Source organism: Drosophila pseudoobscura, chromosome 3 (genome assembly GCF_009870125.1).
Source record: "Drosophila pseudoobscura strain MV-25-SWS-2005 chromosome 3, UCI_Dpse_MV25, whole genome shotgun sequence".
Classification (NCBI taxonomy): Eukaryota; Metazoa; Arthropoda; class Insecta; order Diptera; family Drosophilidae; genus Drosophila; species Drosophila pseudoobscura.
The window spans coordinates 20,295,729-20,319,962 of NC_046680.1; the positions used below are offsets into that span (position 1 = coordinate 20,295,729).

The 24,234-nt window shown below is 47.1% G+C and overlaps 6 protein-coding genes and 3 long non-coding RNA genes across 13 annotated transcripts; 4 read left to right on the top strand and 5 right to left on the bottom strand.

Annotated features, from left to right (window-relative positions):
• Window positions 1–1,252: 1,252 nt before the first annotated feature.
• LOC117183770 (uncharacterized) lies at window positions 1,253–1,772 on the bottom strand. Its single transcript, XR_004468934.1, has 2 exons — window positions 1,451–1,772; window positions 1,253–1,381 (listed from the first exon to the last, which is right to left on the bottom strand). It is a non-coding gene; the product is annotated as an uncharacterized lncRNA (long non-coding RNA).
• Window positions 1,773–2,292: 520 nt separating this feature from the next.
• Orai (calcium release-activated calcium channel protein orai) lies at window positions 2,293–10,449 on the top strand. Of its 2 annotated transcripts, XM_033378984.1 has the most exons (3): window positions 2,293–3,027; window positions 7,885–8,037; window positions 9,257–10,449. In XM_033378984.1, the coding sequence occupies exons 1-3, from the start codon at window positions 2,608–2,610 to the stop codon at window positions 9,794–9,796; spliced, it is 1,113 nt and encodes a 370-aa protein (XP_033234875.1). In that variant the 5' UTR covers window positions 2,293–2,607; the 3' UTR covers window positions 9,797–10,449. The 2 variants fall into 2 exon arrangements, with proteins under 2 accessions (XP_033234875.1, XP_004444494.2); XM_004444437.3 differs by lacking the exon at window positions 2,293–3,027 and having other exon boundaries at window positions 5,768–8,037.
• Window positions 2,924–6,699, top strand: LOC15382892 (trypsin-3). 2 transcript variants are annotated; one of them, XM_015185122.2, is made up of 3 exons: window positions 2,924–3,027; window positions 4,239–4,747; window positions 4,804–6,699. In XM_015185122.2, the coding sequence occupies exons 2-3, from the start codon at window positions 4,262–4,264 to the stop codon at window positions 5,149–5,151; spliced, it is 834 nt and encodes a 277-aa protein (XP_015040608.1). In that variant the 5' UTR covers window positions 2,924–3,027; window positions 4,239–4,261; the 3' UTR covers window positions 5,152–6,699. The 2 variants fall into 2 exon arrangements, with proteins under 2 accessions (XP_015040608.1, XP_004444495.2); XM_004444438.3 differs by lacking the exon at window positions 2,924–3,027 and adding an exon at window positions 3,893–4,026.
• LOC117183769 (uncharacterized) lies at window positions 3,750–5,697 on the bottom strand. Its single transcript, XR_004468933.1, has 3 exons — window positions 5,608–5,697; window positions 4,793–4,992; window positions 3,750–4,722 (listed from the first exon to the last, which is right to left on the bottom strand). It is a non-coding gene; the product is annotated as an uncharacterized lncRNA (long non-coding RNA).
• Window positions 10,450–10,588: 139 nt separating the features above from the next.
• Window positions 10,589–11,353, top strand: LOC4805384 (MORN repeat-containing protein 3). The gene is given in 2 exon segments (XM_001361756.4): window positions 10,589–11,108; window positions 11,178–11,353. Coding segments are annotated over 2 exon segments (603 nt in total). The 5' UTR covers window positions 10,589–10,651; the 3' UTR covers window positions 11,324–11,353.
• Window positions 11,338–15,903, bottom strand: thr (three rows). Its single transcript, XM_004444439.3, has 3 exons — window positions 15,487–15,903; window positions 14,425–15,423; window positions 11,338–14,373 (listed from the first exon to the last, which is right to left on the bottom strand). Exons 1-3 carry the CDS (start codon window positions 15,802–15,804, stop codon window positions 11,461–11,463), a joined length of 4,230 nt encoding a protein of 1,409 aa, XP_004444496.2. The 5' UTR covers window positions 15,805–15,903; the 3' UTR covers window positions 11,338–11,460.
• Window positions 15,904–17,620: 1,717 nt separating this feature from the next.
• On the bottom strand, window positions 17,621–18,359 carry LOC26533467 (uncharacterized). Of its 2 annotated transcripts, XM_015185124.2 has the most exons (3): window positions 18,000–18,359; window positions 17,932–17,942; window positions 17,621–17,876 (listed from the first exon to the last, which is right to left on the bottom strand). In XM_015185124.2, the coding sequence occupies exons 1-3, from the start codon at window positions 18,145–18,147 to the stop codon at window positions 17,703–17,705; spliced, it is 333 nt and encodes a 110-aa protein (XP_015040610.2). In that variant the 5' UTR covers window positions 18,148–18,359; the 3' UTR covers window positions 17,621–17,702. The 2 variants fall into 2 exon arrangements, with proteins under 2 accessions (XP_015040610.2, XP_033233218.1); XM_033377327.1 differs by having other exon boundaries at window positions 17,624–17,942.
• Window positions 18,360–18,527: 168 nt separating this feature from the next.
• Window positions 18,528–23,928, bottom strand: Mapmodulin (acidic leucine-rich nuclear phosphoprotein 32 mapmodulin). 2 transcript variants are annotated; one of them, XM_004444440.3, is made up of 7 exons: window positions 23,818–23,928; window positions 23,175–23,600; window positions 20,484–20,860; window positions 20,332–20,411; window positions 19,814–20,128; window positions 19,505–19,747; window positions 18,528–19,436 (listed from the first exon to the last, which is right to left on the bottom strand). In XM_004444440.3, the coding sequence occupies exons 2-7, from the start codon at window positions 23,220–23,222 to the stop codon at window positions 19,393–19,395; spliced, it is 1,107 nt and encodes a 368-aa protein (XP_004444497.2). In that variant the 5' UTR covers window positions 23,223–23,600; window positions 23,818–23,928; the 3' UTR covers window positions 18,528–19,392. The 2 variants fall into 2 exon arrangements, with proteins under 2 accessions (XP_004444497.2, XP_001361795.2); XM_001361758.5 differs by lacking the exon at window positions 19,814–20,128.
• On the top strand, window positions 21,057–23,888 carry LOC117183495 (uncharacterized). Its single transcript, XR_004468585.1, has 2 exons — window positions 21,057–21,335; window positions 23,707–23,888. It is a non-coding gene; the product is annotated as an uncharacterized lncRNA (long non-coding RNA).
• Window positions 23,929–24,234: the final 306 nt, after the last annotated feature.

Consider the following 24,234-nt stretch of genomic DNA (forward strand, 5'->3'; position numbering starts at 1 on the left):
TCATGGCCTGACGACGAAGCAAACTGCGCCACTGGCACCCGGAATCCAGCACGGGAGCACTGCATGCCTTGGCATTAGCACTGGCATTACCTCATTCCGCACACGTTCGGGGGTTGGGTTGCTTGACTTGACCCCAAACGGCCTTTGCTGTGCGCCAAACAAACAACCGCTTCTCCACTGATAACATAACCGATAGCGTTGGCGCACATTTGTAACGCCTTGAAAGTGCCACAATAACTTATTGAGAATCGTGTGGATGTGTGTGCGAGTGGGGGAATATCCAATAGATAACTGTTCTGGGGCACATGACTCTCTATCTATGTACCTATCTACTCGTATGGGCTGTCGGGTAGGCTGTTTGCCAAATTAATTCTCAGACAAAGCAAAGCAAGGCAAAGAGAGAACACTCAAAGAGGCCGAAACCGCGAAAGCAAAGCCATTGCCACCTCTACCACCATGGGTCCCAAGAGCAAACACATGGATATGTGGATGTGCGTGTCTGTAGTACAGTTGTACAATAACACAAATGCAAGTTCAAGGCGCGCCACCAACCATAAGAAGAGATGCATTTTATTATAAGTATATATTTTGGTATATGTGCAGCAAGAGGGGCACGAAGCTATTGCTGCTGCCACTGCGCCCACACCCGGAATAATGTGAAAGAAAATTTGCAAAGCAAAACACAAGAAACAACAAATTCGAGAAAAATTGAAATGTGTGTCACAGCTGGCGGGCAGACAGACCAACGGGCAGACGCACAGACAGCCGGACAAACAAGAATGCATTTAAATTGTGTTGAAAAACAATTTAATTAATTTATTTCTGTGTGGGCGTTGATTAATTGCTTTATCGGTCAATAAGATGCAGCCGGTTTTGGCAGAAACAAATTATGGATGGTGTGAGCATTAGAAAGAAAACAAAATGAGCCCTGAGTACTTTCAATAGTTGAAATGCCTTAAAAATCAGATCAACATTGTAGTTCAACGGGTGCTGTGCTCATAAATTAAATTTCCGTTAATTACGAGTTTTCGCGGGCTGTTTATCGGAGCTTATCGGACAGTGCTGCCATGTGCCGCATTTCAGCGACAGAATTGAGGTGAAAAAAGTCGAGAAAAACGAGGTGAAAAAACAAGAAAAAAAAGATTTGAAAATGGTGTCAAAATTTGACGTTGTCGACGTTTGTTAAAAAAAGGTTAAAACGATTATATTGTGTTTAAAATAAATAAAGTATGGTACCAAGAGTATATATATATATATATAAATCGCCAGCTTTTCCAGTACTGCATTGTTTTAATTTAATCTTGCACAGCACTGACAATGCCGCGCTTCTTAAATTCAAATTTCAATTTTGTAAATTTCAACTCGACGTGTTCCCGACGGTCTGGTGGGCAAAGTATAAAGCATAAAAACAGCTGACAATACACAATACGTCATTATAATCATATATCACCTATTTAAGTAGGTTTCCTTTAGGTTCAGTTCGAAAATTACGCACTAGTGAGTTCTATTACCGGGGCTACCCCGGTGATGCCAATGAAGCGTAAGAATTGGCTGCATCCGAGTGGCTGCTGGTCCGGCCACCCGGGATGCATTGTCGATGGTATTGGCTTTGGCTCGTTGGCCAGTGTCGCTGTAGCGGCTGGCCTCGTCGTTGGAGATGGCTGCTGACTTCTTGAAGTTGGAGTGACGTCACGGCCATCGGATGGGGCAGCGTCACTGGTAAGGCCTCCAAATTTCGACCATTGAAATATAAAATTAGTTTTTTTTTTTTCTTAATTTTTCTGATTTTTTTTTTTATGTGATTTGTTTTGTGTTTTATGGCTTTTGGCAGCTGTCCGAGATTTGTTCGAAGTTCTTTTGGTGCGTGTCCAGGTCAAAGATAAAAACAAACAACACGATCTGATCAGCCATCATCTCGTCAAGTACACCCTCCCGATGAAGAATCATCTCGTTGTAATCAGGACCATGTCTCTATCATCGACCGTTAGTTCGTCAATGGCATCGAAGTTCATGCCACAGTTCGACAATTCGTTCATGAACTCCCGGAGTTTGCGGAACTTTAACAGATTTTATTTGTAAACAAACAGTAAACCAATAAAAAGAGTACTTACAATTATGTCTTGTAGTGCTGTACGCTGAGCTAGGTAGTAATATTAAACCAAATATCAAAATCGAGGAAAATTAATAATTCTTTGTTATATTTACGGTATATTTTTGTTATGAGACGGTATATTTCGGTATATTTCTGAGGGTTGGGCGGTATATTTTACCCATAAATCCGTCACACTGTTTATCACGCGCTAGTGTATTTCATGCAACGAAAACAACAACAACAAAAAAGCAAAACAAGCCGTACAGTACTTAATTTTCCCGTGTGCATTTTTTGTTTGTTAAGTTGCTCTCTTCAAACCGACCCCCGACCGTCCCATTCGTACTTAATTTAAACATTATAGTTTTCTCGTGTGTTTTTCCCGACCGGCCATTGTTACTTGCATCAACTAACATCGATTTCCTTACATTTGATTCATGCAAAATGGATTTCTCTGGGAAGACAATAGCTGAGGCCGCTGGCACTCCGTTCGGCAATATTTGCAACATCTCGACAAGATGTCAGTGTGGACCACATCCAACGCAGGTGGCCTAGAGACCCTGCCCGAGTCGCAGCAGCTGCCCAAGCACCCGGCCCAGGGACCCCAAACTTCAAAGACCTCAGCCAGCACGTTTTTGCAGTCCCAGCGCCAGTCCGGCGGTCCCTTGAACTTGAATTCCGCCACGTTCACCACCGCCAACACCGCTCATCACTTCCAGCACGTTGTGGCCGCAGCAGTAGCAGCCGCCACATCCGTAGCCACCGGACACCACCAGCACCAACAGCAGCAGCACCATTACCACCAAAATTCCGGCGGTGCCAGTAGCAATCACGGCAGCAGCCCCACCAGCAGCAACGGATTTAAGCGCTCCAGCCTGAGCAACTCGCTGCTGCAGTTCCCCCCACCGCCGCCCCCATCGGGCCAGAGTCATCCAAAGGTAAGTCAATAACAAATCAATCTATCCTTCACTCTCGCCTTTCCCCCATTTACATTCCCCATATTGCTATGGAAGCTATGGCCGATCTCCGACGTACTGGCAATCAATCGCGAAAAAACAAAATCGGTACGAACTGGTGGGGCGACTTGCGGGTGGCGGGTGTCTGTACATGTTGCTAAAATCCGAATCTGGCACTGGATCTCTGGAGGGGTGGGGGGTATGGCCTCTGTTTCAAGTCGAACAAGATCCCACACAAAAACACACTGAGATAAACACACACACATACTACCGCGAGTGCGTGCAAACAGCGCTTACCTTTTGCCTACCTGCTGGAAAAATTATTGAACGGTGCTTAGAGCAGCCGCCATGGCGTCACAGCCCCCCCACTTCTCTCTAATTGACACCGCGAGAGCCGCACTCGTGCACACCCTGCCCTGCCCTTTGTCTTTTGTCATCGCTTATCGGAACTTTGTTTGCCAACGATAAAGAAAAAGCCACAAAAAGTGGGCCTGCTCCTTGGGCGGCGACTGTAAAATGGTAAATGGTGTTTGCATACGTGTTCCGTATGATAACGCATTGAAACCACAAGCGAAATGGAAAACAAAACGAGATTAAGAACAAGAATTAAACACCGAAATATCCACATCAGCATGCCGACATAAAACCTTCCGTTTCGCTGTTTTTATCGAGTTGACTTATTTTTACACGCTTTAAATTTTACATTTTGCTTCGTTTTGTGTTCCTCAGCGGAAGTCAAGTGCTCCCCCGAAACAAGGGAGTGGGCGAAGGTGATAGGAGACGGAGAGAAAGACACACAGGCAGACAGAGTGCAGATAGAGAGAGAGAGGGCAGTCGTCTGCTGATAAAGACAGCATCGAATACGGGGTGACACCTCGTTCAGTTGGAATCGCAAAATATGATTAAAAATACGAACAACAGTCGAGTCTTTAATAAATTGTCCTCATTCATCAACAGTCGCGTCTAGTACAGATTCTGTTGGTAAGCATCAACAGTTGCGTCTGTGCAAACGTGTCTTGCTTGGTTTCGCGACTGAAATTCTTGTGCCAGTTTTCCTTTAACAGCATCACCAGTCGCTTCTAGGCAAATATGCCATCGTGTTTGCTATAGATGATCCAATACATTTCTCTTTATCCTTTCCGGAATTGACAAAAACTCTGCTTCTTGCGATTGGAAATCGAAAATGAGGGCAGTCATCCGTGTGCTACTGTCTCTGATGCTCTTCGTGCCTGTGTTCTGTGAAATCCAGGTTATAGACAGGAAACCATCGGTAGATTGGGATCAAAATATCCTGGATGATTCCAAGTTCGTAGTGTCGATTCGCACTGCAAAGCCAATTCGGTTTTGGGGCGACAACCACTTTTGCGGCGGGTTCATAATCACGTCCTCTTGGGTTGTAACCACAGCTCGCTGCGTCTCCGTGAGGCCTTCCAGCTCCTGCTGCTACCCCACTGAAAGAAGAAATCTGATGGTGGTGCTCGATACCTTAAACCGCCTTGACGAGCCAGTCAGTGAGAAGAAGATTGCCGTGAAGAGGATTGTCCTGCATCCCAAGTACAGAGCATATTGCCATGACTTGGCCCTGCTGCAGCTGAAGAGCTTTGTCCCCAGGAACCTGCACTACAGTCAGACGATGCTGCCAGAGCATGAGATGCCAAAGAACGCAACCTGCATAACCTTGGGTTGGGGAAGGATGTACACCGTGAGTGTGCAGATCATCCTGCAAAGAATATCCGTGTGACTGCACCTCCTCCACAGGACGGACCCATTACGAACGAGATGATGAAGCTGATGGTGTGGACGAAGCCCGAACTTAATTATCAGAGTAGCTGCTCCTTTCGCAACAAAACCATCTACGCGATCCGCCGTGATGGATACGGGAACACAAGCCAGGGAGATCTGGGTACTCCGCTCCTCTGCAACCATACGCTGTACGGGGTGATGGGACTGCGGAAAAAAAGCCAGGAATACGGACCCATGATCTTCACCAACATATACGATCACATGAGCTTTATCGAAAGTACCATAAGCGCCAGCACACCCCGTCGTGGCTCTGGCCTCACCCTGACCCTAATCCTGACCTTGTCCAGTGTTGCGAGCCATTGATGAAGATGTGAATAATGATGCTGGAGTGTGGGTTGTCTTGCTGGCTGGTGGTTGGGTTAAGTGGGTGCAATCGATGTGGATTTTAATTGGATCGAATCGAATCGAATCGCTCTTTGTTCAGGGTTCAGGGTGTCAAGGGACATGTGCCCAGCAGCCCCTGCCAACCCCTTCTAAGAGCCATGGAAATCACTCGAATCTATCTCTACTTCCCCCCATTCATCGATCGATCAGGTAGAAAATCGTGTAACCGCTGATGGATCGCCAAGAGAGCAGCAACCCCAGCCACCTCCCCGAGCACCTAGCAGCGCCTCCGCAGTCGTCGAGTTTTGTTTTGTTTTCGCAAATTTTTTTGTTTTTTCTTTCTTTTCCTATTGGTAGTTGTTGTTGCTGTTTCTATAGTCTTTTTCTGTTCTGTCTACAACGCTCTCTCTCTCTGTCCCTCTCTTGCTCTCTCACCATAAATGCTTTCATTCGAATGGCATTAGTAATTCGATTGCCATTATTGTTGTTGTTTTTTGTGTCATCGCAGGCCGCCGTTTGAATTGATTGTCGAATTTGAATACCTCGCCGCCGTCGTCGTCATCATCAGTGTACCCGCTGTCGTCGTCGTCGTCGTCTCTGCTCTGCTCTGCGGCCTGCTGCCTGCTGGTTGCGCTTCGTATCAGTTAGTCAGTAACTTTTGCCGCCGTCGCTGCTGTTGTCAACGTCGTCGCACAAGCTCTGCCCCAGCCCTGCGTCCAAGGAACACGTAAGAAGAAAAGGAGGCACACCCCCGCTAAAGGCAGGCCAAAGAGCGGCCACGAATCTCACCTGAATTAAATGTATCGAAAGCAGAATTACTTTTCGATCTTGTCCCGTCAGTGGTTGCGCACTGCGCGGAAGTGCTGATGTTTCTGCTTCTGCTTGTGCCAGGTGCCATTGCCAGTTGCCCCGTCGCCTGTTGCCATTGCCGTCGCGTCGCGTCGCGTCGCGTCACATCGCCTCTTCTGCGGTGCCCTGCCTGCTGTCTGTCTCTGTGTCAGCGTTGGCCGCCGTTGCAGCTTCCTCAACATCCGTGTTTGCAGTCGGCAGTCGGGATCGGTAGTTTGAACGGAAACGTACGCAAATCAAACGACTACGCTGCGTGATGACCTTGTCCGTGAATGTGTCTTGAACTCGGACTCGACTCGGGGTATCCGTAATACACCTCGTACTGAATCAAGTGTCGCCTGACCTGTCAGTGTATGCGTGCCAGCAAAGTTCGTTTTATTGACACACGAATTTTACATTTCATAAACCCATAAAATGTTTATAAATAAAAAGTAAATATTTGAACGCACTGCAGCGCAAGATCAGAGGGATAGAGAGAGAGAGAGATAGAGAGCGACCGAGCGGCAGAGAGTGAGAGGCGTGAGGAGAGCATTTCGCCAAGTTTAGTGTGCCCCAGACCCCAGTCTCTGTAGTTATTCTGTCAGTGTGTGGGTAATTGCTGATCAATTGTCATGTGCCCCAAAAGATCACACACCAACACAAGCACACTCTGATGTACACTGTCGCGCAAACAAAAAACATTAACAATAGCAAAAGCAAAAGCAATAGCAAAAGCAGAAGCAGCAACAACAAAAACACATCAATGGGAAGCGCAAAATCAACCAAGTGAAACGGAAATTTAGAAAATAAACCCCAAAAGATTGAAAACTTGACTGAAACAATTCCGATCCGATCGAATCGAAGCCCCAGTGGCCGTTGCCTGTCCGGAAACGAGTGACCCTCCTCCGATAGAGTCATTAGAGAACCGCCATGAGAACAGTCTGATCCGGAGACGAACAGAGCACCAGTACGGAGACAACACAGCACATGCCGCCACGGCCCCTCGAGGAATCCTTCCCGCCCAAACCCCCTCGCCGCAAACGACAGATGCGGCCCGAACAGGAGCCGGGCCATCACCCGGAGACCCAGACCCAGGCGGAGAACGAGGACGAGCAGCTGCTGCCCTCCACCAGCGTCAGCAATAGCAACAGCAACAGCAATGCCAACACCAGCGCCAGTATCCGGAGCGACACCTACTCCAGCCTCCGCTATACCCGTTCCAATCTCAGCCGCAGCAGCCTTCTGCTGAGCCACCAGCAGAGCTCCTTCGATGGCAGCGCCGCCACCACCACGGAGCGCACGGAGAGCAGCGAGACTCTGGACATGCTTCCCCTGGGCAGAGGTCGCTCCCAGTTTCATGCAGCAGGCAGGTGTATGGGACAGATGCCGATGAATGCGCCGATGCGGGCGGGCCAGCCCTCGGCCCTGGCCAGTGCACTGCATGCAACGGCGAAGCTGGCGGCCAGCGTAGATGCATATACGGCGGCGGCGACGGCGACGACGGTTCCCTCTGGCCACCTACCGATCACCGGACCCGGCGCCGACTACAGTATGTGCGACTCGTGTCGCCCATTGCGCTTCCACAGCCAGAACCCCGGCCAGAGCTGTCACATCCACAGCAATCTCGGCAGTCGACCCGTCCACTCGGGCCCGAGTAGTTACGTTGGATCGTCGCGATATCTCTACCACAATTTCAATTCGAATTCCCCACACGCGGGCTCGGGACGCTTCAACGCGCAGAGAGACAACTCTCTCCCACCTGCGGCAGGTCCGCCCCTGCCGTTACCGTTACCACTGCCGTTGCCGTCAGGGCTAGCAGCTTCCATATCACCGCCACCATTTCAGTTTCGCACCTTCCAACAGAATCAGTCTTACCGCTTTCAGCCGCGTCAGCACCGCACCGGCAGCAGCAGCATGTCGCAATCCGGCGAGGATCTCCACTCGCCCACCTACCTCTCCTGGCGCAAGCTCCAGCTGAGCCGCGCCAAATTGAAGGCCTCCAGCAAGACATCGGCCCTACTCTCCGGCTTCGCCATGGTAAGTCCATAATATTTCTATTTCTATGATGCATTCAGTACTCGAAAGACAGGATATTGTTAGGTCTATAGGATAGGACAATATTGCAATGAGTTTGTGAATCCACAACATCATATAGAAAGCTATTCTTATAGAAAAGAAATAGCATTTGTCCCTTGTTCCTTGTCCCTTGTGAGAACACATCACGCGTCTGTACATAAACGTAATTAGATCATAAACCGTATGTACAGCAGGGTCAGAGATTCTGGCAGAAAAACACCAATTTCCTAGACGGTTTCTTGGGTGAAATCCCATCAAGAATAATAGCCACAACGAAGTCTGCATACACTTTGAGCGTTATGAGCTTTCCAAATGTGATGGGAAACTGGTTTGCTATGCGAGTGGGAATCTAAGTTGTAATTGGTTCCATTTCAATGGTTTCCTCAAATGATGTGCAAGTGCTAGACCGAGCTCAGAAATATACAAAATAATAGTAGAGCATTATGATTAAATAGATATTGTAAAGAAATATAATGGTTTTCTGTACATTCATGTGTACCTTCTAAACATAATTAACTTTGACTAGAGGAAAATTAGATCCAATTAAATTTTTGTTAAATTTATAGTCTCTATCTTTGAATTTTTCAAACAATTCTGTCAGCTATAGACCATGCATTTATTTCTGTATGGTTTCGTACCCACTAATCGGGGGTATATAGGGCTACCTACAGTGATCGAAGGTCTTCCAATCAGGCAATAGATCTCGCTGACAGAAGGCGGATTCCCACCATATTCATTGATAGCCAACGGCAAATTCTATTATAAAATCGAAAGATGAATATTATAGAATTAATCTACGTTAACAATCTCTCAATTTTTGGAATGTTGTTTTTGCAACAACATATTTTTTACTGTTTTCTTAAAAACATTGGGTATCCTCTGCTCCGCCACTATTTTGACTAGTTTTATTTTGTATATTTTGAATATATTTCACATGTTTGTGCACCTAGGTAGAAGGTGAGAGAGGGGCAGATCAGATAAATTAACCCAATGAGATACTTATTATATAAACAAATCTGCTCGCGCCAGCAACACTTGCCAAAATGTTGAGAAAGATGGCTAATAATAATAATAGGAGGAGCATTGCCGTCTGAGAGCGGCGATCTTGGCAGAGTAACCCGTAACCCATCCACGACTCTCACTAATCTCCCGACCTCTGCTCTTTTGCGTCCCCCCACAGGTGGCGATGGTGGAGGTGCAGCTGGACCACGACACAAAGGTTCCGCCCGGCATGCTAGTGGCGTTCGCGATCTGCACCACTATGCTGGTGGCCGTGCATATGCTGGCTTTGATGATTAGCACCTGCATACTGCCGAACATCGAGGTGGTGTGCAACCTGCACAGCATCTCCCTGGTGCACGAGTCGCCGCACGAGCGCCTGCACTGGTACATTGAGACGGCGTGGGCATTTTCGACGCTGCTGGGGTTGATCCTATTCCTGCTGGAGATAGCCATACTGTGCTGGGTAAAGTTCTATGATCTGAGCCCGCCGGCGGCCTGGTCGGCCTGCGTGGTGCTGATACCCGTGATGATTATCTTCCTGGCTTTCGCCATACACTTCTATCGGTCTCTGGTGACGCACAAGTACGAGGTGACGGTCTCCGGCATACGGGAGCTGGAGATCCTCAAGGAGCAGATGGAACAGGATCACCTCGAGCACCATAACAATCATAATCGCAATAACGGCATCCACTACGGTGCCGCCGGCGACATCGTTTAGCAGTATCAATCGCGCGAGGATCCCACGAAGCAATAAACCATCTCGGCGATCCTTCTCTGAAAACTTAACGAAAACGAAAAGAAAAGAAAAGACACTTGCGGCAGTGGGCCAGAGGCCTCGCCGTCAATCCTCAGACTAAATAAGTGAATATTTTGTAAATTTGTAGTTGATGCAAATTGTGATACGCAGAAGGCAGTAGATTTTTATTATACAAAAACAGTATGAGTACATATATTCTAAAGGATTGTGCCCCGAGCAATGTTTCTTTATGCTCAAGACCTTTACACATCGTAACCCCTGTGTACTCATCGCATGCAATGATGAAAGACCCAAACTAAAGCAATACTACTTTCAAGTTTAAACCACTGTGTTGACTAAATATTCCTCAATATTAGCTTGTATATTTGTTGTAACTAGTTGGCGCGCCCGCTAATATCTGTATTGTATTTTAGTGGTATGCCATCGCTCGCGATGCCAGACCCAGACCTCATCCATAGCGCAGTCTTCCCTCGCCCACGTAGTGTGTAAGAACCCAATAATTCGAACCGAACCAGATCGTGTTAGCCCAAATTTTGATATTGATAGGCGAATATGTAAGCGAAATTGCGCTGTAATTTATACACGTACGATTAAACGATTTTTTTCTACCTATATTTAACCGAAGCAAGCGATTTTCTATTGCCGTTCCCCCGCCTGACCTCCTTCGGGTGGTTAGGCTTGCGTGCCAGGAGCGACTGGAAGAGCGACTAGCTAACGAGAGTTGTTGGATGGGGGAAAATGGAGCCAGGACACATGGTTGGGGTTGATTAGAAAAGGGACACCACACGCACCCCAGGACACGAAAGAAGAGCGCAGATGACAAACCCAAAGCGGAGCTTGGGCTCAGTTGTCTTCAACATGTCGTGCCATGCTGGTGGCGGCAATGGTGTTCGAAGCCTGCGCTATCCTGCCGGAGGACATGGCCGCTATCAGGGCAAGTGGCTGAGGAACCAACACCACGGCTATGGAGTGAAATCGAGCCGTCGTGGATTGGTGTACGAGGGCCAGTGGCAGCAGGGCCAACGTCATGGCTACGGATCCATGCGGCGCTAGTCCCCTGATGGCCAGGTGCATCGCCTCTATGTGGGTCAGTGGCGCCATGACAAGCGCAGCGGGGAGGGAAAACAGTACTACGACGATGGATCCGTCTACTTTGGTCAGTGGCAGATGAACAAGCGGCAAGGACGCGGCATACATTGGTATGCGGACGGACGCGTCTATGTGGGAGAATGGCTCCAGGATGCCATGCACGGACGGGGCGTCCTCTTCTCGGGTGAGTCCTCTAACAAAATGAAAATTTCAGTAGAATCCTCGTCGATCCATATGTTTCGTCTGTGTTCAGCAAACGGAAAGCGCTATGTGGGAGAGTTCCAGGAGGGCTGCAAGTCGGGCGCTGGCTTCTTCTACCACGGACAGAATCGGATTCAGTTTGGTCAGTGGGTCCAGGACATCTGCAAGAGCTCGCTGATGCCCGTGCTCAAGCAATAAGAACATTTTAGACATTCTCTGGAAGGTCGATCTCCTTGCCATAACGTTTATAAATACACAATCAAATGGAATAAGGACAAGCTACAAAAAACTATTAACTATAAACTATTATAAACCTATGCACGTGTTAGCTCTGATCAGTTCCTTTGTCGCCGCCTAAGGCTGACTGTCTCCTGCTGGGGTGCAGGCTCCGGTACCTTCCGACGTGGTCGTCCCCGCGTGGTCGCTGGCGTTTCCTCGAGTTGCCTGTTGCGGGCACGAGTGCTCCTTGCATCAGTGGTCGGATACCGCTTCACTGTGGCTGCCGTCGAGGTGGAAGGCGTCTCTTCCATGGTATCGTCCAATTCGATGATCTCTGGTACTTTTAGTTGGCTACCAACTCTAGCGGAGCGTGTTTTTGTGGCCTTAGCTGGCACCGATTGGGATCGTTTCAATTGAGAGGGAGCCGGAGTCGACGCTGAAACCGAAGCAGCATCGTCATCGCTTATCTCGATCGCCTGGCAGGCATTCAGATCCACATGATCCGATGGTGGCGTGTTCTCATTGCCGCTCTTGCTGCTACTGCTGCTGCTGTTGCTGCAGCCGATGGGGGGTCGCAATTCCAGCTCCGTGTATATCTTGAACCTGGGCGTCTTTCTGGCAGATGATTTTGCCTTGGTAGACCCCTCAACAACACCTTTCCTGCGTTTATCCTCTGGCGAAGTGTTGAAAGCGAGGGCTCGCCTAATGGTCTTCGCCCTCGCTTTGCCAACGGGATGCAGCTCCAACCGGGCCGTCTTCAGCTGGACCATGAAGTTGAAGCTATAGTTGATGTCCGCCGTTTGGTACACTGATTTGAGACCTGCCTCCGCATAGCTGAGAGCCTCCTTATGCTTCTTTCTGAAGCGAAGATAGTTGAGGTGGTAGAGTTCGTGCACGAGGAGCATGGAGCCAAGTGTGGCGGTGCGTACGGAATCCTCCTGCAGCCAATTGCCCGCCCCCACGTAGAAGTCGTCCAGCTGATCGTTCTCCCTTTTCAAGAAGCTGAAGCGGGCATGGAGACATCCCACGATAAAGTAGATACATTGCAGCTGCATGCTGTCCCGTAGATGGGGCGGCGTCCCTTGCTTGCTCACATAGCGCTGCAGCTGATGGCTGGTGGGAATTGGCTCGTGCATGGGCAGAGATTTGATTGTGGCCACGTCCATTTGGTTCTGCTTCCTTATCGGCTCCACGAGCTGCATGAGCAGCATGTTGCTGGTCAGCTCGCTCATGGCATTCGCCTTGAGATCTTCCTTGGCGGCGATTGCGGGGACGTATGTGGCCGATGTCTGCTCCACCAGCGTTCGACTAAGCGGCTTGATGGCGAGCAAATGGTCTAGGAGGCGCAGCTTGGACTGCGCCTGGTCCAGGTACTCCATCTGCAGGTTCATCCAGAGCCACGAGATGAGCACCTCAATGGTCCGCAGGGCCATACCCGACTGCAGCACCAGGTTAAGCATGGTGCCGTAAAAGGCGAACCGCTCGGTCAGCCGGTTGGCCGCACACTCGGTGCTCTCCCGCACGAGGTCAGCCAGCAGCAGCTGCAGGGCTCCCAGGTCCACGCTGGACACTGTGCAGTAGTTGCGCACGCTGTCGACCAGCGTGTCTAGCTGTCGCAGGGGCGTCGGCCTCCTAGGCAGGCTGCTGCACCTCTTATTCCGCAGGTACTCCAATCGAAAGCGAACTGTCTGGATTGTGATCTGCACAATGTCGCTCTTGCCAACTCGCTCATCGAACTGGGCGCGCAGCTCCTCGGCCTGCAGCAACAGCAGCTGGGCGTGGCACAGACAGTCCTGCCGCGCATAGTAGCTGGCCATGTGGCAGAGGCAGAGCATCACTATAGTATGTTGGCGCTTAAAGAACCATCCGTTTTGGAGCTGAGGCCACAGATCGTCAAGCAGCTCCTGCGCTCGATCCACCTCCTCGGAGAGTTGGAGCTGCTGGTTAGAATTCAGATGGTCTTGTCCCAGGAAGTGGGTCAGGGCTCGCAGGTAGGTGAATCTCTCGTCCAGCATTTGCCCAATCCTGAGTATCAGCAGCCAGGCTTCATCGGCCTGCGCCATGTAGCCCATGGTGGACAGAGCCATGGCTGCAGCAACTGCATCGTCGATCAGGGCTTCCCAGTCGATTGGTGTATCGTCGCAGCCGAGGGGCTCTTGGTCTGCACGTTCGAAGAAGGCCGCGAAGCCAGCGATGGCCGATGTGGCCAACTCCACCAGGCGATGCTCCCGCTTAATGTTGAGCTCCAGCAAGTTATTCTTGACGATTAACTCTTCCAGGCAGTTCTCGGCCGTCTCCTTGATCGAGAACTTGGTCTTCTGTGCCTCCAAAGCCTCCAGCAGCACGCTGATACTGGTATGGCCCATGGCCAGCTGTTGCATGCGGCTGAGCGGTTGCTTGAGGGCCGTGCTGTGCAGCTGGGAGCGCAGTTCCTCGCACTGACGCACCACCTCGCTGTCGGTGCGCATCTTGCGTGCCAGGAGAGCCAGGTGGTAGTCATTGTGACGGCAGCGTAGTAGCGACTGCAGCAGGGGTACGGGCGGCGCACTCAGGAAGTGCAGCACGGCCAACAGATCCACATCGTATAGCTGTTTCGTTTGGGCGGGGGTTAGGGGGTTGGGCATAGGACTGGACTCGTGCCACTCGTAGACGCACTTCTCCGTATTATTGGCATTGTGGTAGTGGGCGAAGAGCTGTGAACGCAACCGCGAGGGATTCGTTAGGGCCGCAAGGTAGGTGGACTGCAGACGGTTGGCCATGTCGGAGCTCTTGCAGTGGACACTGGCTTTGTAGATTCTCCGGAGCACACTAAGCATATCCTGGCTGGCGATGAGCGGTCGTAGATGTTGCAAGGGCTCCAAGAAGGCCAGCACAAGGGACATTTGTTCGGGACACGATACCTTTTCGGCCACGAGTGCCAGTAGACGCACAAGCTTGACTAGCTCCATGGCGGAGGGCCCCAGGCACTTCATGCTCTTGGCCACGTCCAAGGTGTAGCCAAGAATGCCCAAGAGCGGCTTATAGGGTGCCTGAAGAGAAAGCTCATTAGGTAAAAGTTTTTCCAGCTGTGGCAGACGTACCTTGTCCGCTTTCTGTTCGGTCGTCGGCTGCCAGTTAATGTAAGCTTCCAGGGCGCACATCCCGAAGGAGAGAAGGCAATGCCTGCGAATGCTTTTACAGGCCTCGTTGGAGCAGCTGGTCCCCAGCGGACTCCTCACTACGTTCACCGCCAGCCCAAGGCAGCCATGCAGCAGTTGAAAGTGGGCGGTGTATACCTCGGAACTGTCGTCGCCTTCGAGCTGCTGCCAAAAAATGTCTAAGGGAGGCTTGTTGCTGCTCTGATGAAGCAGCGTCTGCAGGCGCTGGAAGAACACCAGCAGGTCCATGAACCACTGCTCTTTGGCGTGCGTCGCGCCCTTGTGCTCGAAGAAGTAGACGAACTTCTTGCACAGATCGATGTAAGTCTGCTTGAAGTCCGCCGTAGCCTCGCGCACGTACATCAGCTTGACGTAGTAGTAGAGGAGCTGGATGGAGTAGTTCTGCGGCGAGACGTCCTTGTACAGGTCGCGACAAATGCGCAGCAACTTCAGTGCCAGTTGTTGTTCGAGTGGCGCTTCTATGGAAAACATATCGATCTGCACCAGTGCCAGAACCAGGCCCAGATACTCCGTGAATTGATTAGTCAGCTCAGAGCTGGGTGTGGCCCAGCTGCAGCTCAGGAGCTTGAGAAGCGGGTCGTACATTTTCGTCGTGCTCTCGGGCGGAAGGGCGCTCAGGTACTTCAGAAAGGCTTTGCTTCGCTTGCTGAACAGGGAATCATTCAGCTGGACCAGGAGAGCCGCATTCTTTGCCACTTTACGCTGGTGCATGGTGTCAAAGAGGACACCCATTGCCTCCAAGGCGTAATAGAGTTGATCTGTGTCGGCGAGGGGCAACGTCTCCTTCTGCATTTGCAAGTAAATGCCATTGAAGTGCGTCAGATGGATGTCCAAATAAAACTTGTAATCAGCCTCCTCTTGCAGGCGGCAGGGCTGCGATCGGATTAGGCCGTACATTTTCTGGCATTCCGTCAGGGATTTCTGCGAAGCACCCGTACAATTAGATAGCTTACCAGCTAGCAAGCATTTGGTTCTTCAACTTACCTCCTGACAAAGCCCATGATGTATGTACCGCAGGCTCGTTAGATGAGCTTCCCACAGGCTCGGCTTCTCCTCGTAGGGCTCCACGTGAGGTAGCATGGTGGCCGCAATGCCGCAGTAGAGATCGGCATGCTGGTGCAGATTGTCCTTCAGGGCGAGACACAGCTGGCGCAAAACGCTCAACTCATATCTGAGCGGAAAGGAAGCGTCGTTTATCCCGATGCCCTTGCTGAATTCCCTGAATTTCAGCTCAATTGTCGTGGCGGCTGCCTTAACATCGGATCGAGTGCCTTTCAACTGTTTCACTATATCGGCAGACATTTTGTCATTCGTTCGATTCGGAATTCTTACATTAAAATAAATTGTCACTTTTTTACCAACGCTTTGCTTCTTTTGAGTGTGTTTCAGTGTGACCTGACCCTCAGAAATATACCAAAAAATACCGTAAGTCTACTGACGACTCTATTGTACATTTCATCGTATTTTAATATTCGGTTTAATATTACCACTAACCATACAGTATATAGATGTGCCAGTTCATACACCGAACATGTTGCAGACGAACTGTCTAGATTAGATCACAGGGTCTTCGGCTACCAAAGCGCCGCAGCCGAATTTTTGGTTCACGGAAATAATGTCAGCAACCCTCCCATTCATAAGCCGCCAAATCATAATGATTATTTTAAATGATCTCTTCCTTCACAGAGAACTTACGACTATGTACCCTACGCTTTGCCACAAACCGAGTCGTATTCGATTTCCTCCTACCAGATGTAGGACTCCATCCAGCATTACCAAGCATTACCGAGGCGTATTCGAGACAGACCGAGTCCTATTCCAGCAGGACAGAAGCGCACCCCTTTCAAGATCAGAACCCAACAAGCCATCGTCATCCTTCGATCCTTCGAAACCAAGGGAAACCAATCTAGATAGATATCGTTGTTAGGTTTAAGGATATACATACGCGTCTATTCATTTATATAACAGATAAGATATTTTCCACTTGTTTATTTATTTATGTTAAGCTAAGTTATGATAAATAAAATTATTAGAAAACCATCCTTGCTGTATCCTCTACCGGGGAAACTATCCCGATTACAAAACAACGTGGCACGCCCACATTGATTGGGCAAAATGTCCTTGATCCTTGATAAGGACTCATTTGAATCAAGGACATTTTTCTGATCAAAGGAAGCCGTCGCACGCCTATATCGGCCCACAAACAGCCTAGAAAATGTGTTATGTTGGGGTTGCTGGAGTCCTTACCGAAGGATCAAGGAGATTTTTCTGATCCCAGCGGGCCGTGGCACGCCTAGATCGGCTCACAAATAAGCGAGAAAACAAGATATATATGTCTGTAGCAAATATACTTGATCCTTGGTCCTTGATAAAAAATGAATTAGTTCAAGGAAGCTATTCCGAGTACGCACGCCTAGATCGGGCCACAAATAACAAAGAAAACAACAAAAGTTGTAAAAAAATGTTTTTTGTTGTTTTTGTTTCAATTTGTGACCGCTCAAATAGCCAAAAACGGGAATCTCAAACCTGGGTTACCAGGCGAACAGAAATCAGCAGAAAGTCGCTAGTTTTTTTTAATTTCTATTAAATTTATTTTTCAGTTTTTTTCATATTTTCTTTGGCTGCTCAAATGGTGGAAAACGAGAATTTCAAATTTGGGATACCAGGCGAACAGAAATCAGCAGAAGGTCGTTGGGTTTTTTAGAATTTATTTTCTTAGAAATTCTCTCTCTCCACAATTTCTAGTCCGATCGGGACGTGCGACGGCTTCCTTTGGTCGAAATTGCTTTCTTGATCTAATGCATTCCGTATCAAGGACTAAGGGTCAAGGATATTTGCTATAGATATTTGCATGCTATTGCCCGCAGGGATTAAACAAATCTCCTTGATCCTTCGGTAAGGACTCCAGCAACCCCAACATTACACATTTTCTAGGCTATTTGTGGGCCGATATAGGTGTGGGACTGCTTCCTGTGATCGGAAAAATGTCCCTGATTTAATGGAGTCCTTATCAAGGATCAAGGACACTTTCCCCCATCAAAAATATTTAGTTTTCTCCCCCATACAAGGATGATTTTTTAATAGTTTTATTCATCGAAACTTAGCTTAGTATAAAGAAATAAATACATAAGTGGAAAACATTTGCATATACTATCTAAATATATATATACGTATATCCTTAAACCTAAAAACAACTATATCTATCTACCCCCTCCCTTGGTTTCCATATTCAAAGTCCTTGTTATCGATGGCCAGATCGAAGGATGACGATGGCTTGTTGGGTTCTGATCTTGCAAGAGGTGCGCTTCTGTCCTGCTGGTATGGGCCTCGGTCTGTCTCGAATACGCCTCGGTAATGATTGGATAGGACTCCATCTGGTAGGGGGAAATCGAATACGGCTCGATTTGTGGCAAAGCGTATGGTACATACTCGTAAGTTCTCTGTGAAGGAAGATATATTTTAATATTATCCACAATTATGTATACTGATTAACTTACGCGTCTCGAAGCTGAATCGCAGCGTTTGATTCGGCGGCGTACGAATGGGACATGGGTTGCTGACATTATTTCCCGTGGGCGTGAATCGAAAATGGCTATGACCCGCAGCAGGACAACCAGTGGCTGCACAGTCCAACCAAGAGCACATCCCTTGTACCGACGGCAAGCGGACGGGAAAGAAGAAAACAGCGTGGGACGCAGTGGCCGGACCCAAAGGTCCATGCCAAAGGCCACAGCCTCGCGAAGCAGGAATCTTGTCCCAATGGGCTCACGTTCTGTGTATGAACTGGCACACCTAAGAGTATATTCTGTATGGTTAGTAATTAAACCACTAACAATCGAAATAAAAAAAATGCGGATTAAAATTCTTTAGTTTATGTATTTCAATTTCAATGGGGGCGGGGGATTGTACAAAACACATCTGAGAAATGTATGTACATTTCGAATGGATTATGGCTAAATAAATGTGGGCCCTTCGTTAATTGTAATTGTTGCATACTCGTACTTGTTTATTAAAAGAAAATTCCGTCCTAAAACACATGCGTTTATGTAGTTTGATGTGCCTCAATCAATGAAAAACATTTCGTTTTACTTAACAGTATGTGTGGCGGGGGTGAAGTGAATAGAGAGATATATAATAATGGATACATATAGAGGGTAAGGTAAGGCTAGAGAGATGGATAACAATGAAAATGCTGTAAACTGTGGGCCGGACTTGCGTTCGTTTACCCGCGAATCGGGAGGGGAAAGTAGATTTCGCTTAACTTATCTACATTCAAAGAAGGAATGACTTAAGAGTTAGTTAAAAGTTCTTAGCAGTAATTGTGTAGACCGCAAAACATTGAAAAAGTTTAAAGTTTAAAAAAAGAACGTAATTTTTTTTCTGATATTACAAGCAATTGGCTTTGTTTTGTGTTGTTTGTTGAAACGCTAGATGGGAGAGGATCGACTCGATCCGACAAATTGTACATAGTTCATAGTTATAGATTTTGTAACTTAATGCTAAGCAATTTTACAACTTTTTCAAGCAATTTTCCATATTGACAAATTTTACTTAATTGGAGTTGGATCCTGGCTTCGGATGAGGCTATAGTAATGTAATGTGTGTGTGTTTGTTGGTTTCTTTTCCTCACTTCTTAGTGTTCGCTTAAACATATTTCTTATTTTGTTTTGTTTTTTTGTTTTGATTAGTACGTTCTCCATTTTCTTATTCTTCTGTGTCTGTTTTCGATCTTGTTAGCTTACATTTTAAAGAAACAAATGTGGGTTCCTAATGGTTTTTAGTCATCTTTTTTCTATCAAAACATGATGTGTGTTGCCGTGTGTATATGTCAGTGTCGGTGTATATTTAAATTTAAAACGTACAAAGACGATACAGCGATAGATCAAGAGCTTAGCCATCGTGCTTTCTCTTTTTGCCCCTGGCTTGCGACTCATCTGTAAAATTCAGAATTTAAGGATAAAGAACCAGTTTGGTGCTAAAGGCTTTGCAGCAATTCACTCACCCGTCTTCTCGGGTTCCTTCTTGGAGGCATTCAGTGAAGCGCTCGACTCATTTGCTTCACCATCGGCGTCATCAATATCAGAGTCCTCCTCATCGTCGTCGCCTCCACCCTCCCCCTCCTCCCAGTCGGAATTGTCCTCCTCTAAATCATCATTATACACCTCCGACAGGGAGACCTCGCCATTGTCGCCATCCTCATCACTGTCATCGCTGTCTCCATCCTCTTCGTCATCATCCCCGGAAACTGCAATACAATAAGCAATACAAGGAGAATTGTAATTGAAAATAAATATAGGGAGACAATGCTTACAATATGTTGCATTGGCCAGATTTAAAATTGCTAAAAACCAATAGAGTAGGATTGCGAAATTTATGTTTGGGTTTCTATTTGGTCGTTGAATTGTTGCAGGGTCTGCCTCTATCACAGATTGTCGGTCTGTTGCTGCTTTCGATTCTCTCAGCTGCAATTCTTTTAAATATTCATCTAATTCGTCTACTTCAGTGTCCTCTGAGGGCGCAGGGGGTTTTTCCTGCAAACTCTTTTTCGCCTTTACGCGCTGCTCCAGCTCCTCGAGCTCGTCTAAATCGATTTCTAACCCATTCAAACAGAATGCATTGCGCTTATCTGAAAGGCGACAGAAGCTGAGGTTGAGATGCGTTTTGTGAATACAGATGGAAGAACCGATTTCGAGACTAAGCACCATTTTGTATCATAATAATTTAGCGATAACTAACTGAAGTCGGACAATGCAAACAAATATATATGACAAATCTTGATGATAGGTCTGTAATCTCCCCACTTCTTTATCTACATAGCTATATACACACCTTCTTCCTCAGAATCGTTCCCGTTGACCTCTTCATCGTCGTCTCCCTCCGACTGCGCCTCCTCGTCATTACAATCAAAACTGGAATTAAAGTATTGAAGTTGGTTAATTAAATATCTTTGCAAAAAGGAGACGGGCCAATCCGATACTAACCCATCCAGAAAGTTTAACGATGGCAACATCTTGAATATCTTCTCACGATAGTTATCCACTTGAGTGGCATCGTTATTAAACAGATCCAGTACAGCTAGACTTTTGAACTCCTCCAAGGGCTTCAGTGTTTCTAGGTCCTTTATTTTATTCCCAGACAAATTCAGATACTGAAGTTTGGGGCTGGTGGTCAGATAGTTGAGGCCGCTCGAAATCCTATTGTCGGACAGCTCCAGCTTCTTCAGATTGGGCAATTTGGGGAAACCTTTCAGTGTGGTGAGGCCCACGTTGATCAAACTCAGTGATTCTAAGGCGGTGTACTCATCTGTAAGGCCAACAATGCTTGTACTACGGCAGTTATCCAGGTTCAGCTCTTGGATCTGTGGTCGGTCCCGGAAAAAAAGGTACAAATAACAGTTAGAAAGAAACGAATTTCATATTTGTCTATCGATAGTGCAATATACATAGATTACACGACTATTTAAATCCTGAATCGCTCATTGGCTAACGAAATAAGCATAATACAAAAAAATATGGTTGGATTCGAAAATTCGAAATAGATTTTTTCAAAACTTGTTTTGACGTTTCCTCGAGAGAAACATCCAAATTTTCATTTTCATCGATTCGAATGAATTGCAACCCTAGTATCGATAGAGAGTATATCGATAATCAACCAGCGGCACCTCTACATTTCAGTAGCGCCGCCATGTCTGTGTGAACGTGTGCAAACGCAGGAAGAAAAAAAAATGAAGAGCAATACATACGCAAAAATCGATCAAACGCAGTTTTTTTTTTTAATGTAAATCTGCCGTCATTAGCATAATGCACTAAATGGCGTTACTGCCAAAAGATTTGGTAAAAATTTGGGAGTGCTGCGTGAAACATTTTGCCACAAATTGCGCATCAGGGCCACAACCCAGAGGCAGAAAAGTGGCAACGCGCGTTTATGTAACATATCTTGCATGCGTGTGTGTGTGTGTATGTCTGTACGTGCGAGTGTGTGAGTGCGAGCGTACACGCCGCCAAGCAGAATGCGCAAAGAGCAAACAAAATGCTGATATCATGACAAACAAATGGATTTAAATGTAGGGGAGGCTGGGGTACGAGAAGGCAATAGCAGCCACAACATGTTTGACAGTGACGTAGTATGTAGTTGTTGCGCCTCTGTAAGCGTTTAGTTATTCCTGCCCTATGGCTCTGATTGATAAGCAAAGAATACGCATTACATCTGCATATGTGAGAGTATTTGAGGCTGATCCGTTCAATTTAGATTACACAAGTATCGCTTGCAACAACAACACAGAGGTCTATCTCTTTCCTTCTGCCGGCGAAGCAGTTATGTACCTAAATGACATCTCCCCCTCCCTCGCTTCAAACCTTAATTTTGCTTCAGATTGCATGTGTGTGCGTATGCGTCGCTGCTGCTTTTTTTCATGATGTTCGTGGTGGTAGCCACTGGGCTGCAGTGTGGGTGGTTGTGGGAGGGCTGTCCACTTATTGAGTAGGCTTGCCAGAGCGCATGTTTATTAATGAGCAGCAAAAAGTCAAACGGACAGACCAGACTTTGTCTTTCTTGTGCTGATGGCCCGAGCGAGAGAAAGCTATGCGGTATGCAGGTGTAAACAAGGAATAGAGAGCGGCGACAGCCGGATTTGTAAAGTGGACAAGAGAAGGTGGAGGCGGCGTCGAGCATAAAAGTATTATGACTGCGCAGTCAATATGTGTATGCCTCCCTGCCATCCATGTCCAATGCTAGATGTGTCGATTATTTTGTGCATACGTTTCTTGGCGTGTGCATGTACTTATGTATGTCGGGATTGTGTGTCTTTTGTGCGTATTTGTGTACGTGTGTGTGCGTGGTTGATACTTGCGTATGGATGATGCGCGCTATAATGTTGTTATAGATACATTTTGGTATCAAATAACCTGAAATTACAACATGCAGCACACGTACACACACACAAACACACTCTCCTGTTGAAGTGTTTGTCACAATTGAAGGCCGGCAGAACAATAGCAACAACACGAAAAGCCACAGACAGAGCAACAACAAGCAGCAGTAGCAGCATTGCCAGCTGTCTAGACTACCGAACTTCAGGTGCACACACGATCGGCGGCACTGATTTGCATACATACATATACATATACACATAAACATATAGTAGATGTAGACACACATGCACACATGCTCTCTAGGTTTTCCTATTACACGAAATAATTGGTAATTGTAAAGGAAAGGTGCAGTTTTGAACAAAAGCAAAGGCGCAAAATTGCGCGCACATGGCAACACTGTCCGGCATCACATACATAAGTACCTACATACGTACGTACACACACCACACGACAATCTCATGTGTGTAGAATTTGCTTATGGCGATCAATTTTTTCGTTCGCCTGCTCGTTGTTGACGATGGATGTCGCTTCTGCTGCTGCTTCTTCTTCCAGCAATCTTTTTTATATGGCGTCGAGTCGGGCGACATCGACACAAATTGAAACTAGATTTACATGATGGCGTAGTTGCTGTAACTGCCCCGCTGCTGCTGCACTGCTGCCTTACACACATACACATAGGACAAACACAATCACAGAGACGGACACGGAAAAGGGAATTTGAATGAAAATTTTTGTGTAATCACAAAATGTAAAGGATTTTTGCGCGGTTTTCGGCTGCAAGCATATAACTAAACAACTCACCTGGTTCGCCTTCCGTGCTCGCCGCTCCAACTCTATTCTCTTCTCCATTGCAGAGTGCGGCTTGGCTATTGGGGTTTCCTGCTGGGGTTTCACGCCGCTTTACGCTGAACTTGTTTATTATTTTTGGTAGAAGCGTACACTTTTCGCTCAGCTCGCGCTCGTGTCACTCCAACCAAGCTCTCAGAAATGCCAAAGGATACACTAATACTCGCACAGGCGTCGGTGTTCTGTGTGAGTCCCTACTAGAGCGCACGCACCAAGGCAAGACACGGTCCTCGACGTCACACAAACACTCACACACACACCTTGCAAATTTTTTTCTTTTTTTGTGTTTCTTCGGTATTTTATTTTTGATGCCGCCACCGCTGCCGCGCGATACTGAGTGTATGTGCTGGTGTTGGTGTTTGGTGCTGCTTGGGTCTAGCGCTGGGAAAATGTATTAAAGAAAATTAGTTACTAACTTGGAATATTATTAGATTTTTCAAACCACTGCAAATTCGACTACATTCTAACGCATTTCACTCGATTTCAGAACATGACGCGCTCTTTCAAGCCGCATTTTTTTCCCGAATTCGGATGAATATTTTAGTGAAAACACTTCTTCCGGCTAAAAACCTAGCCGCTAAGCTGGACCCTAACTCACCTCGTGTTGTAGAATATCCCAGTAGTTAGAATAAATTTTTAATTATATTTTTCAACCAAAGAAGCAACACACGCTAGCAGTGCAGTGTGACCGCCGCTTATGGATAAGACCCTCAAAAATATACCGTCTCGTTTTAAAAATATACCGTAAATATACTGACGAAGTCAAGTTCTGTTATACATATTCCTCGTTTTTGATAATCCGTCGAATATTACTAGCTATATAGAACATTTAGCCATGCCCACATAATTTTATACGATTGATGAATCAATTTTCTATTTAACTGGTTTATTCTTAATACTTGCTTTTATTGCATTTTGCGTAAAAAGAGGTTTTAGCGAAAGAAGTCAAACGAAAAACAACTAGCGAAATAGGTCAATCAAAACAAACGAAAAGGGAAATTGCTCAATTTTGATA